The sequence below is a fragment of the Pelmatolapia mariae genome, linkage group LG18 (genome assembly GCF_036321145.2).
Source record: "Pelmatolapia mariae isolate MD_Pm_ZW linkage group LG18, Pm_UMD_F_2, whole genome shotgun sequence".
Lineage (NCBI taxonomy): Eukaryota > Metazoa > Chordata > Actinopteri > Cichliformes > Cichlidae > Pelmatolapia > Pelmatolapia mariae.
Window position 1 is genome coordinate 26,643,399 of NC_086243.1, and position 14,818 is coordinate 26,658,216.

Below are 14,818 nucleotides of genomic sequence, written 5' to 3' on the forward strand. Positions count from 1 at the left end.
TATTTTTCTTTGTCCTTTAGGTGAAGCCGAATATTAAAAATAACATTCAAAATTTAGGAGTTATTTAAATTAAGCTGATCAGATTGTCTTTGCTTTAGTGGCATGTTTACAAGGTAATAAATAAACCAAAAGGGTACAAAAATATTACTCGAATGAAAGTAAACTTCACAAATAAAAGGTAAGGACAGTCAGGAAATGTTTGCACACGAATAACAAAAAAACATTAATTTTGAGTCTGTTAATGCTTTAGCATGAAAATGAAGATTGATTTAAATCATTTCAAGATGACTGGAGAGACATCCTGTGATTGATCACAGAAACATTCAGCCCTACAGTTTCAAACGCAGCACACAAAAACCACTTTAGTTTTCCAACAGAGTAATTTATTGTAAAAGCTGAGCCATAGTTGTTACAGATCTTAGTAAAGTACCACTAAAAGCACAGACTGACGCACAGCCAGCCTGTTAGTTTACAGAGTGACAGGAAATGGCAAGACATTTTTTATCTAATCTACTTTCTTTCATAACTGTGCCATGTCTCTTTCTTCAGTGTAGTCTATACATTTTAAAAAAACAAATACAAAAAACCTACTTAAATACATTTTCTATAAATAGTTTATATTTTACATTTTCTCTACAAAAAAGGAACATTATTACCACTTTAGTCAAATTGACAGGAACGTATGCTGAATGAGTTGGTCCTCTTAAATAAAAAAAAATGTGAATATCATTTGTTTTTCATATTAGCGAATAGTTGATGTGAGGGAATGTAAGAGAATGAAAGAATAAATAGGTTAATAATTTAGGTTTTATAACATGATACTGTTTCACTGAATCCCTTTGGAGCTGGACAGAGTACGTTATACTACAGCAGGAAATAGTCAAGAGAACTTTTGTCCTAACACAGTATCTGTGCAGTGTAAATGTAAACAAAGCTCATGTGTGGACCAGTTTCCAAGCTCATAAGACTAAAAAGTTTTGCTAAGAAAGTAGTTCATCATACTACAAGCATTGTGCTTTAAAAATTGCTTTTAACTAAGCGTTTTGATAGAAATCCTCTAGCTGTGATGCAGAGATCAAGTGCAGTGATGGTGGCCACCAGGTCATCTATCAGTTATTGATGTTATGATCCAGCTGAGCCACAATGGTGGACACCAGCTTCTCCATCTGCTCGGCCCTCAGCCTGCCCGTCTCCAGGACCTCTTCGTGGTTGGCCTTCTCGTGGCTGTCGTAGTCCATCACTGCGCGGTTGCTGATCAGAGACAAGGCGAAGCAGCGCATCCCGGCGTGGCGGGCGACGATCACCTCGTGTACTGTGCTCATCCCTGCATTAAAAATTGAAAAGGTAAGTTATAACACTGACGTTCTCAATATACTTAATTAAATGGCATAAAGCTTATGCTTAAACTAGAAGACCAAATATGAAATTATTGTCAGATTTTATTTAGTATTGTACATATGGAGCTAGTTTTGGGGGCAATCTTTTTCTATAGAGGGATAAGACGTTTCGTCTGTGTGAAGTATGCTGATATGTTGATTATTATTTTATCCATTAAATGCCTTTTTTGTGTTTTGCAGTCCCTAACAAGAATTTTCCTTTGCCTTACATCTGAAAATGGCCTATTCTGCATATTGCATCATAAAAGAAACTGCTTAATCGATTAAAGCTTAGTGAGAAAAATATTAAAGCAGCTCTTTAAGAAGTAAATTAATCTGATAAGACTTTCAACAGGCCTCCTAAAAGCCCAAGCACCAATCCTGAGCTCCCCATGAGTAACAGAGCTCTTCACCTTATCTCTCAGGGTAAACATGGATCTGTGATTTTATTCTTTCAGCCACGACACAGTTTGCAGACACAGATGAGAGTAGGAACCTCGATCAACCAGTAAACTGACTGCTTCACTTTTGAACTCTGCTTCACCCCCCATCCTGAACAAGACTATTATCTGAACTCTTCTCCTAAATAAGCAACTAATATCCATCCTAGAGCAAGAAATCCATCCTTTCTGACTGAGAACCATGTCTTCTGACCATTCCCTTGAATCCTTACTGGCTTATATGAGTTAGCTGTGACACTAGAGCCTTTGTTTCTGTCTCCTTGCTTAGCTAGTTTTTTTTGACAGTCCCTTTTGGAACTAGTTCTACCTGACTGGTACGAGACTACCTGCCTGTGTATCGTACTATAATGTGTATCAGTGTCTACACTGTAATAGGGCTGACTCCCAAAATAATCCTTTTGCTTTGGTAATCCTTTATGCCTTTGTGAAAACTTAATGTATATATTGAAATTGGGGAGATTTTGGATCAGATCAGATCTCCACTCATTCCAAAAGATATCTGCTTATAGTTGTGATGATTTGGGATAGGGACAATGTGAGGAGCATAGAAATATTAAAACAGAAGTCGATGTGTTTTTGTGTGAGAGAGCAACATTTAAAACTCACCGACAGCATCAGCGCCTAGCATGTGCAGCATGCGGCACTCGGCGATGGTTTCGAAGGAGGGGCCTCCGAGGACGCAGTACACACCTTCACGCACAAATTCACTAAAGTCCAGCTCTGCGGCCACGTCGTGCGCCAGCTGCCGAAGCTTGCGATCGTAGGCATCAGACATGCAGGGGAAACGCAAGCCAAACCTGAAGGGAGAACAGGAGTGTTGACGCAAAAGAATCTACACAACAAAAGACAGGAATCTACACAGCTATGACTCAATACTGAAGTTACCCAACAAATAGATACTCAGAGTTTTTTAATGTGATCATGAGAAGATAAAAAGCTCACAAAGGATATTTTTCATCAGTCAAATCGTCTTATCTTTCAGCATCTCTTACGGAGATAAGAATGTGCTATGTTTATTATAACAGACCAACATAAGCTGATCATAATTTTAAATAAATCACAACATCCCCACTTTGCAGTTGTTAATGTCTCAACCTGGCTCTGTGGCCAGCATTAATAAAGTGTCATACAAAGCCTCCAGTGTGAAGCCATCCTAAACAACGGGCATACTTGCTGACCCTAAAAATCAAATGCCTATTGTTGTTAAAGGTCTGAAGAGTCACAGTTTTGTGTAGGAGGGCTCAACAATGCACATTTGTCATGGTGGAGGAGGGAACTTAGAACAGCTCAGTTGTTTGCACAGTGACAGTGTAGCCCTCACTTGAAATATTTAACCAAATGATTTGGGGACCATGAGTTGCTTACAAACATTATATCATTTGTGATCTTTAGGAGGACAATAGTCAGTTATGATAAAATAAGTAACAGAATGAGCAAATTCTGTTACTGCAGCGCATCTTTTCTAACATTCATGTAAATGTGTTTGTACCAAGGTTAAACCTGAACAAACTTAAGTCCGAAAGGTGACTCTCTTGTGGCTCCAGGGCTACTTTTACTGTGACTAAATTTCAACCATGTGTACGCTGAGAGTGTAGCGCCGTGTAGCACCAGGGTGAGGCATTTTCCGAGGTCTTGTTAATGATTTTAGCGGTCGGTCTGTCTAAATGTTTATACTGAGCTAAAGAACAGCTCATTAATAACAGTTTGGTTTTAATTCAGAGGAAATCTTCTCCAACGCTTCTTGTTACACAGGTTCACATTCAGCCTGCTTTATTTATAACAACAGAAGTGCACAGCCCTTAGACTGATAGTGGACTGGTTGACTTTCCTAGCTACAGGGAAATGTTAACAATGACTGGAACAGCAAAATTTAATGCTTAATGTACTGAGAAAAAAATTAGCTAGAAAAGCTTCAAACCAAAAAATGCTATCTTCAATATCTGCTTCTACCCCTCCCTCACCTCCACCTACCTGTCATCATTGGGTCCAGACAGCGGGTTGACCCCAGCAAACCCTGGCATGTTGATGTGGTCCTTGATGACCATGATGTCCCCCACTTTGTAGTCCTGGTTGAGGCCTCCGGCTGCATTGGTCATTATCATTGTCTCTACGCCCATCAGCTTGAAGACGCGCATGGGCAATGTGATCTAGTAGGAATAAGTGAATAGAAAACACACAAAAAACGTGTGTTAACATTATAAGATAAACAAGCAAACCTCATGCAAAGCCAACACTGAATAACACAAGAGAAATTAAATGTGTGGAAGGAAACTGCTCTCAGTTATCGATTTGCCACATTCACCTTCATTTATTAACACACTGATGTAACAATAGACACAAAGAAATTTCCTACACTGATAACCTGAATACAGTTGTCTTCTCCCGAGAGCAGTTGACATAACAAACTTAGATCAATATTACATTTAAGGAGCCATCCAAGTCAGAGAGAACAATAATTTTCTCATTGTTTAGTCTCCATGCGCTCCACAGCAAAAGTCTGGGACTGAGTAATCTTCCAGAATCCTTAGAAACCTGAGATTTAGATTTGAGATGCTCAGCAGCTGTTTGTTTCTGCAAAGCTCCGAGCTGGCACTTTTTGTGGGAATAACTTTCTACTAGATAAACTGTTCCACTGTAAACACTGGACAGAAAAGCCCGTAGATAACCCTGTATAACCCTGACCAGTGTCTGAGGGGAAAAACGTTCCTGCTGAGTTTTTAAAATGTTTTTATTCAAAGCTTTCTGGAGTACAGACAAAATTTTATTCATCCACATTTTGTATCTGTATGATTGGAGGTATACTATGAGCAAATCTCTCTAAAACCTTGAAAAACAAATCTAAGTCGTCTCTATTGTGGGATTAGGTAAAACATACATTGGAATAAATATCTGCTGTGTTGTGTGAGGGACACAATCCTTTAGTTTAGCATTTTATAATACGGACTACAAGGGTTTAAAGTACTGGGACTTAAGTGCTGCTAACACGCACAAACCACAAAGCTAACATCAGGTGTGGAGTATCGATACAGAACATTTACAATGTTCAGCCATCCAGAAATGACTGTGACTGTGTGCTTCCTCGCCCCACCCCTGCCTCAGGTTTCCTTTTGTCCTCTGACTGAATACAACTTATTGACCCTGTCAGACTGATATGGAAGGTCCTCTAAATGGAAGAACCTGCTCTAGACCAGAAGACTCTGATAACAAAAAACCGACAAGCTTTTATTGCCCTTGTTAGCTTTTTGTCTCTACTCACCTTCTGGATGGGGTAGCCCTCGTACAGGTGGAACCTGCCCTGCATGCATACACATGGCTTCCCTTTTAGTGTTCCAAACACGAGCCGGCCAGCATGACCATGCACTGCAACACACACACACACTGTTAGACACCCAGTGCAATTCACAACACAGCCCAATCTTATGGCAAAGTGTGAAGTAGTCATGAGTCAGCACAGTTAGAAAGCTGGATTTGACAACGAATAAGAGGAAGCTCTAAAAGTAGGAAAAGTGGCAACTGTTATATTTTAACCCAAAACATGATCTTTTTCTACACCTAATACAGTATTTGTACTTCCTAATTCTAACTGAACAGTTTATATGGATTAACTCACCCTTTTTAAGAGCAGTGTAATGAAAATTCATGTCCAAGAATAAAAAAATCAGCAGATTAAATCTTATGACTGTTTCATAAAGTGCCATGGGACTGTGTTGAATCAAGGTCACAAGCACGCACGCACACGCACATGCACACACACACACACACACACACACACACACACACACACACACACACACACACACACACACACACACACACACACCAACAGTTGTATTTCCCAAACAGCTGGAGGCTGTGGATACCTGTACTCCGGGGGAAATTGGGAATATCGCTGTATTTGAAGATCTGCGGGTCCTTGATCATTTCAGCCAGACCTCCCAGGCCTGAACCGCACACGATTCCCACAATCGGCCGCACCTGTGTGTTTGACAGCAGCCAATCAGCTGTGGTCTTGCATTCGTCATAGCTGACGCTGGAAAGCAAGAGAAGAAAACAAAATACATCAGCCAAGTGTGTGGTCACATATGAAAACAAGAAGTTATGCAGTGTTTCAAAGCAGAACATGACCTAACATGTGAGGACACACAAACAAAGTCAGTTTTTATTTATAGTATTTATCTCAAAGGTCTGACATAGAGGCTTTAGTCTTCTTACACACAAATTCATACAGCATGCAGCATTCCTTTACCAGGAAATAACAGTGATTTGGAGGAGTATCCTGTACAGCTCCTGAGCTGAAATGAATGTCTTGAACAGACATGTACAAACACACTTAATATCCTGTTATTGTGCAAACATACAGTGTGTCACGGTCAGGTGGTTGAGTGAAATGCCTGTGTGATGTAAACAGTATGAAATGTTTCTCAACCAAACATCGATGCACTTTTTATTGTTCAGTTTTGTTTGTCTGTACATTTGAGGAGTCAATTCTCACATCAACACTGACGGTTTTCTACCTTCTTTGCTATGATCTCGCCCACCAGCACGACCCTTTAACTTTACTTATAACCCTGTTAATTTCCTGAGGATGGCTACGTTTTTTTTTTAACTATATAAATAATAAAATGTTGTAAAGCCACTTGATTACAGCCACTAGGTTGTTCCACATGAAATAGAACCAATGAAATAACATAAAACCTTAAAAACAACCCCCAAAGCAAATAGTTTAATCAAAAGCAAACTAAATATTGTTTAACCTGTCTGTGCTCGTTTCTACAAACACTTTATCTTTAACCGGATCAAAGTGAGCTGTTAACAAGCTCATCCGATATATAAGCCATTAACAAAGACTGTGGAAGTGTCTTATTAAAGCACATCCAAGCTGAATATTAGCATAAAAAGGGGTCAGCAAGATAGCATCAGAGAACTTGTTTATTCTGCTTATTACACACCAATTATTGCCAAATTAGCTTCACTGCATGCTTGCCCACTGGCCACCCCCCTCATCCTATGCAGTAGATGCAGAGGCCTTAACCACATATGGTAAGGCACTGATTTGTAGAGTGGATGCCTATCACCAATGGAAATATCACATGTAGTTTTAAATATCACGTGTTTTAAATCATTTCATTAGTGGTACAAAACATCCCAACCCTTCCCCCACTCACCCACCCAAGTGGAGCTATTGTAATTAAAATCACCACAGTGTAATTACCACAAGAATAACCAAAGACTCTGGGGGAGTTTGGGAGTTAATCCCGCCCTTTGAATCCCTAAAGCCCTTTAAAGACCTTCTTTTTCGTTCAGAAAGAAGCTTCACGGTAGTTGGAAAAATCGTTTTCCTTTTGATTTTGTATTTGTTGGACCAGCTGTGGCCCAGGTGGTAGAGTGGGTCTATTAATGATGCTACTTCGATCAGGTGTTTTAAGCAGGACAAGATTCAAGATTCAAGATCCTTTATTTGTCACATACATAGTTCTGAGTGCAACACGCAGTGAAATGTGTACTAAAAAAAGCACTATAATAATGGCAGTATATGCTTATTTTATATAAGGATAAAAAAACGATAATAATATAGAAATCGAGGGAAAGTTAAGATCTGTTCTTTTTTACTCGATCAACATTTAAAAAAACAGAATAAAACAAACAAAAATCATGTTCTAATTTTTCTGCTCAATCGTTTCCAATGTTTTCATTCTTTTCCTCTTTCAAAGTGGTACGTGCGCTCCGTCACTAACCCAGCCCACACTTTTATGTGATGGTGGTGGAGCCTGTAGCTGACTCACGGACACCTCATTGGGCCCACATGTGGTCAAATGAAACAAACTGCGACATGAAGAAAGCATTACGGCAACGAGGAGATTACAGTGTGTGTTCACTGTGAATAAACCACCTTCCTGTGCCAGTAATGGGACAGCGGGTTGCCGTGACGTCACGGAGGATCTCGTGTGGGGTTTTTCCACCCCATCCATCAGTGCCGGTGGGCACGTTGTAGCTCTTCCGCGCGTAATTGCGCTTTCAAAGACTGCGGAAGAACTCGGGAAAACTGCCAGCGGAGCGGAGAGATGTTAAAGCCCCAGGCAGTTTTATTTTTTTTATTTTTTTATTTTTTTTAAATTAGGACCACCGTAATTAAGCAGTTCGAGGATATTAGTTTCCTTATTGATGTTCGACAGAAGCAGCTATACACACTGAACAGAATAGAAACCCGGTGATGGACTACACAAAGTTAATCCAGCCTCCACACAGAAAACGTGTGATAGAGGTACGAGTATTTGGTATTTGAGGGAGTAATACATCATAAATACAGTCTGCCTACACGAGTTGTTCTAATCACACACAGATGTCTTTAATACGAATACAAAAGGAAAGTACGAATAGTTCACTCACCCAGAGATAAACTCGGACATGATGGAATGTGATTCAGATGGAGTCAGCAGGTTGTTCTGTGTTGGAGTGAGTCCTGTCGGTATTATCCGGGTTTCCTGATGTGGGACCGGTTTTAGGTTTACACCCCCACCCTTCTATGTCACTGCTGGCATAGCATGGCATCGGAGGCTGTGATTGGTCCACCCACAGGCGTGTGCCTCTGATGCGCTGGTTAACACAAGTAGTCATAGCAATCGGTGCTGCGTTCAGGATACAGCGCGTCGACATAAGGAAGGATGTGTGTGGACGGGAATTAAGACAAAAATCCACACGAGGCAGCCTCTTGAATAGCCGGGATCCGTCCTCTGTTTTTGTTACAAGAGGAAATTAGTGAGACTGCTCTCACTTTGACTGAAATACACCTCTAATACTTAAGAATGAAACTGAAAAAATAACTACAAATTATTAATACGCATTTGTCCAAATATACCAACTGTAAGACATTCTTTATTAATTATATATAATATTCCCTTAAGATGAGTTAAACTTGTTACCCTTTTATTATAAACCATTTAAATGTACTTACTTAGCTCATATATTCTTTATCACCTCACTTTATTAACTTTCTCGAGCTTTTATTTCGCGCGTTTTTGCACCCAAATAAAACTAGCTGCTGCGCCACAAGAATATACCCACTTTGGGATAAATAAAGAACAACAACATTTTTAATAACGGGATCAAAAACAAGCAAATGTTTCTGAGGGATATTAATATTATACTATTTGAAAAGGAGATGGAAGGTAAGATGTTGGGAGTTATTCTTTAGCTTTTTGAACAAGCATTAAAACTAAAGACGAATTTCCCACAGGACTTGAAGGCAGCACCAAACCCTATTCAAGAACGTAGTCGTGCTGCTTTTGGTGCTGATGCAATCGCTCTGCACGTGATACAAAAAGGACCATAGGTTACATAATATCCGGCATATTTTAATTTCTTCTAGTATTTACTAGAAATATTAGAAGGAATAAATTGTCATAGGGAAATGGTAGGGAAAGGAAAATCAACTTTCCAGCGTAACTTAGCCACACGTGGTAAGAGTACACTGTAAAATGTAATTCTAGATGTTTCTAGATGTTTGTTATTTTATATTTTACAGTGTAGGTATTTCTTCATATACTTGAAACAATGAAAATTTCTAGTTTATCATCGATCTGTGTTTGGAGGGATGAACTGATTCACAGGAAAACGAACTCAGAAGATTTTAAGCTGTAAGTGTTGAGATAGTGAGGGGGCGATTGTGGATCAAGTCTCAAGGTTGTACATTCCCATGTGGCAGTACTCAGCAGTGTGAGCTGCCCTGGCTCTGCGTGCAAATGTTACGCTTTTAATAAAGTTTTTATGAAAGAAAAAAACGGTTTTTTGTTTGTTTGTTTTTTTTTGTTTTTTTTTAAAGCAACAGCTTGCAATTATTTCCTAGAGATACAGTCATTTAAAAGAAAAAAAAAGTAAACCCACTTTCAATTCTAAGGTTTTATCTTTATATCTATCAGGACATTTAAAAAAAAGTAATCTGTCAAGGGGGGGGGGGGGGGGGGGGATGCATTTGGATTTGTTTTGTAAACACAAGACCTGGACACCTCGCGGTTAATGAGTTGACCATGACCTGCACTGTATACCAAAGTATTCTACAGTCAGACAGAGCTTGGGCCCTGCAAAAGGAAAATGATCCCAAGCACTGCAGCAAACTGAATGGTTGAATGGTGGGTTGTAATTAGTTTTTCACTCACTGCTTCAGCATTTTGCTGAATTTCTCTTTGATATATAATAACACTGTAATATATCATGTACTGTCAATCGTCTAAAGTTGTACTTAAATAATTTTAGAACCTGCTGAGAATTATTTTTAATTGTGTATGTATATGTACTCTTTTTAATGCCGTGTATTTATAAGATGAGTGTAAGTTTTTCAAGAGCTGAAAAAACATTTTTCAGCCAGTTCAGATTATTTTGTCAGTCTGCTATTTTCCTACAGCTGTTGCTGCTTACAGAAATGAACTGTCACGACTGGGGACCATTCCTCTGCTCATGGCTGAACATACACTTCTCAGGCATGAGGGGACACTTGGGTAAAAGGGCTGGGCGTCTTTAACATTAAAACGTTTCATTTTATTGGTAGCGAGGAGTTCAGCACTAAATCTGCCCTTGGGCTCTTACATAATGAAATACTACACTTCAGAGAAGACATACTGCAGATGTTGGTGGAGCTAGAAGAAAAGTATATGTTCCAAAATGGAGGATATATTGCTGGGATTTAGTGAATATTTTCCATGGGTTTTACCACAAACATTGGGTCTAAACTCCTAAAGATCATTGCAAGTCTTGCCCCAAATTTCACCAAAATCTAGTGAGCATTGTTTAAGCACCAGTCATTCTTTAAAGTGTTGACTAAGTAAAAATCCTAACTTGATGTTTTTACAAAAGGAAGGCTGAACACTTTTCCAAAATAATCAGGAATAGTCCTTCAAGTACAAATTAATTGGCAGCCCATTTGTAAGCATGTGAACATAACAGTAGCTTTAGTGAATAAAGAGTTTTAAAACCAGATTTTAAAATGACAGGTTCATACACGTATAATGTATGCATGCCAGAGTTTATGTGTTCACTATATCACAGTGTGTTATATACCTGCTTTGGCAGCTGTACAGAGCAGCCAGTGTTCTGTTACATACTGTTATGTAACTGCTGATTTGTATTCACACGGCTTCCTGACGTGCCAGCCAAAACCTGCTGCTCTCACTCTGAATATAAATTAGAAACAGGGCACAAGTGCAAGAATTCTGCTTTGATAACCCAAAGCAGATTCGAGCTACTGTTTAATTGTAGGTTAATTGTCCTTTGACGTCCTTTTAAGGAGCAACAGCTTCACAATGAATTAACCAGAATTCCAGATAATATTGAAGTTTATTATTTAGGCCCGGCCTTAATGAAATTTGTTACATGCATACTTTGTTTTACTCTTTTTTCCCTTTTACATCCTCCACAACACCCACAATCTCAACCCTTCATGTTGAATTTATTACACATTCATGTTATTTCCTGTTGTTTGTAGGCCTCAAACCTAACCAAGCTAACCAGTTAGATTTGATCTGCAGTAGTGAGGCATCCATGCTCATGTGGATATTTTATATACGAACACAGTCAACAGATAGGTAAAATACAAAATACTGAATGAATTAATAAATAAAAAAAATCAATATTAACAACTTAATTTAGCAAAGCAGAGCTATGATTTGTTAATTTGAGTGTTGGATCCTGGAACAAAGTATTGTTCTGCAATAAAAACCTTTTTCCCAGAAGCGGGAAACTCAAAGTCGGTACGCAAAGGCTGGAAGTCGTCAAGCACAAGGATGACTGGTTCAGCTGTGGCTCACCAATCAGCCTCTTAGATGATTTAACATTTCGGTTGAGTAACTTTCTACTTTCTGTTCTTTTACAGATAAACTTCCAAACCACGATACCAAGGGAAAGGATAAAACAAACTTGATCTTCTTTTGCTTTCTGTTGTTTCCTGTAGGGGTCGCCACAGCCCTCTGATAAAGGAAGAATGAGGCTGAACTGTGAAGCTGAAGAAACGTTTGCCTTTAACACACATTTATGTGTTTCAGTGTGTCTTTGAAGGTGTCCTACTGGATACAATGCTTATTCTGTAACATGCATTTCTTAACAATGAAAGAAACTGCGTCATTTTTTGTGTTCTGACTACAGACCTATGAGCTGACTTTAGCCCTCATGTTGTGTTCATTTCGTGTCAAATAATTTTGTGTTCCCACTTTATTAATCTCATTAATCTGATCTTATATGTCTTGAATTTGAGTTCTCAGAAACATAATTTCTGTCTTATTTTGATTATAAGAAATAATCGGATGAAACGGTATACTGTGTATTAGAGACTACTCTGGGTCAATATTATAATGAACATTTGTTTTGAAACCATTTAAAAGTTTTATACAGTCACATAATGTAACCTGTTGTGTTCCTGGTCAAAAGTGACCAGGAATGTTTTATTTGTGCACCGAGGAAAGTATCCCCAAACTACACTTGCTTCTGACACAGCTCCTGACCAAGACTGTAGGAGATGAAGAAATTATCATCTTATGTCCCTGAGACCTCCAATCAATCTCCAGAACCACAACCTTTGCTTGTTTCTTTTCAGGAAATCCTCTTTGTGGACAAAAGCATGGAATCTTAGGTCAGTCTGATAAGTCAACTACATTTTTTGGAGGTAAAACTTTTAAATTTGTCAAATTTGACCTAACACAACATTGGGGTTAAAAGCATCATGTCACTAATGATGGCAGTTTTGAATAGTTAGATAATCAACTTGTATTCCCATTATTTTGTCAAAATAAAGAAAATAATAAGAAGTATCATATCCATCCCTAAAGACGGGAGGCTTCGTGTTATAAAGTGGTTGTTATGGTTGCTTTCATCATCTTTCATGAAACCTTTAACAATGAAGTCACACACTAACGAGCATAAATTGAGGGTTGGTGCCTTTTGCCACCAGTAGGGGGCGCTCCAGCCTTAAAAGCTGCTGATTCTGTAGGAGACGCTGATGCTTCACCAGGTACTGATTTGGAATTCAAAGCAAAATTCTCATACTGAGCAACTGTGGTTCTAGCAGCAGTGCCAGAGGTATTAGAAGTGTTGTTTGGACACCAGATCAGAGAAGTTTTCATGAGGACTTGCTTAAAATTCCTTGCTCTTGGACTTATTCATACAATAATCTTGCATCTAAGGTACATTGCAGTAATATATATGTCTGTATATACATATATATTTCTGCAATGTATCTAAAGTGTTGTTGAGGAGATGAAATACTATCAGGTGTGAGTATTTGGGCCTGCAAAGAGCATAGCAACTGGTGGCCTGAATGTTTGCTGTAAACACATATAGTACCTTAGATATTGAGGTCATTACCCAAACTTCCTGTTCCTGTTAAGCACATTTTCACCTTAACTTTATCATATGGAAACTTGCTGTTTTTTCCTTGCAAGGGAAACAGGTCCCTATGATGTGGTTGTGTGAAGAAATAAAGGTCATCTGAAAATGAGTAATATGTGTACCACACACACACACACACACACACACACACACACACGCACACACGCACACACACACACACACACACACACACACACACACACACACACACGCACACACACACACGCACACACACACACGCACACACACACACACACACACACACACACACACACACATTTCTCAACCCTCACCGTAACCTAAACCACGGTGAGTTATACTATAATGACTTGTTTTTGATCTTAAAAGGGAGATCATTCTTCAAATGATCAATAGTAGGAAATACTGTCATATGTTTCCCATCCATCCATCCATCCATCCATCCATCCATCTTCTTCTGCTTTATCCCGGGCCGGGTCGCGGGGGCAGCAGCCTAAGCAGAGAAGCCCAGACCTCCCTCTCCCCAGCCACGTCATCCAGCTTATCTGGGGGAACACCAAGACGTTCCCAGGCCAGCCGAGAGATATAATCTCTCCAGCGTGTCCTGGGTCTGCCCCGGGGCCTCCTCCTCATATGTTTCCCTCTGCTGACTAAACCTGGAATTGCAGCAAGAGTCAAACTTCTGCAATTGGCCTTGCACAGCTACTATTTTTTTAAACAAAACATCAAACATCCATCCATCCATTTGTCCATTGCCTAAAGCTTATCTGAAGCTGACAGATATTGAAAGAAACATACTATGATAATGTATTTTTATTGTTATTATTGCGGCATAATAATTACATAATGCTGGATGCTAAACATAATGAATAAACCCTGAATTTGTAAGTCTGTCATGAATATTGGCAACAAGTTTTTTTTAAACTCTCTGTAACCTGATGTCTGTGTTTTCACCTTAGCGAGTTCACCAAGCAGAAGTGAGAACCGGAAGGAAGTGGGAAAAACAGCAAAACAGCAACTAAATGTGCAGAGAAAATCAGATAAAAGGCTGCAGAGAGAAAAAGGAGGGTGAGAAAAAGAGTTTCTAAAGAACGGAGGTAAGTTCACCAACACCACCACTAACAGCTAACATGAGCCAAGAGCACTGACTGACCCCACCACACACACACACACACACACACACACACACACACACACACACACACACACACACACACACACACACATACCCCTACTTTTCTTTCCTAGCATGCGCATGAAGAGAAAAAGTGGTAAACAGCTGATTTTTTTTAACAGCTTTTCATACTGAAACTGAATCATATACCTGCACGCATGTATGCCTCGATGTCTCGAGTACTTAGCACCTTGAGGTTTTAAATGATCAAAGTCATGCTCAAAAAGAGAAGACGGTGAGATCATCACTTTTTTTGCAGATACCATATTTGATGACATATCTTCAATTAGAATATGTTGATACTAATTCTTTTTAACTAAGCGAGAAAAAAATTTATCAGTAAGTGGTATAATAAAGATAAAGTTTTACAGTAAAAGGGAAGCCATATTTTTATCGTTCCCCCTTGCTTGGTCCAACTTCCTAGTCAAGTCAGAAGTACTGACTGTAATTTACAAGAA

At 39.1% G+C, this 14,818-nt stretch overlaps 1 protein-coding gene across 1 annotated transcript; it reads right to left on the minus strand.

The window, feature by feature from the left end:
- Nucleotides 1–371: 371 nt before the first annotated feature.
- Nucleotides 372–8,355, minus strand: pnp5b (purine nucleoside phosphorylase 5b). Its single transcript, XM_063461652.1, has 6 exons — nt 8,225–8,355; nt 5,698–5,867; nt 5,094–5,197; nt 3,809–3,984; nt 2,444–2,634; nt 372–1,324 (listed from the first exon to the last, which is right to left on the minus strand). The coding sequence occupies exons 1-6, from the start codon at nt 8,242–8,244 to the stop codon at nt 1,110–1,112; spliced, it is 876 nt and encodes a 291-aa protein (XP_063317722.1). The 5' UTR covers nt 8,245–8,355; the 3' UTR covers nt 372–1,109.
- Nucleotides 8,356–14,818: the final 6,463 nt, after the last annotated feature.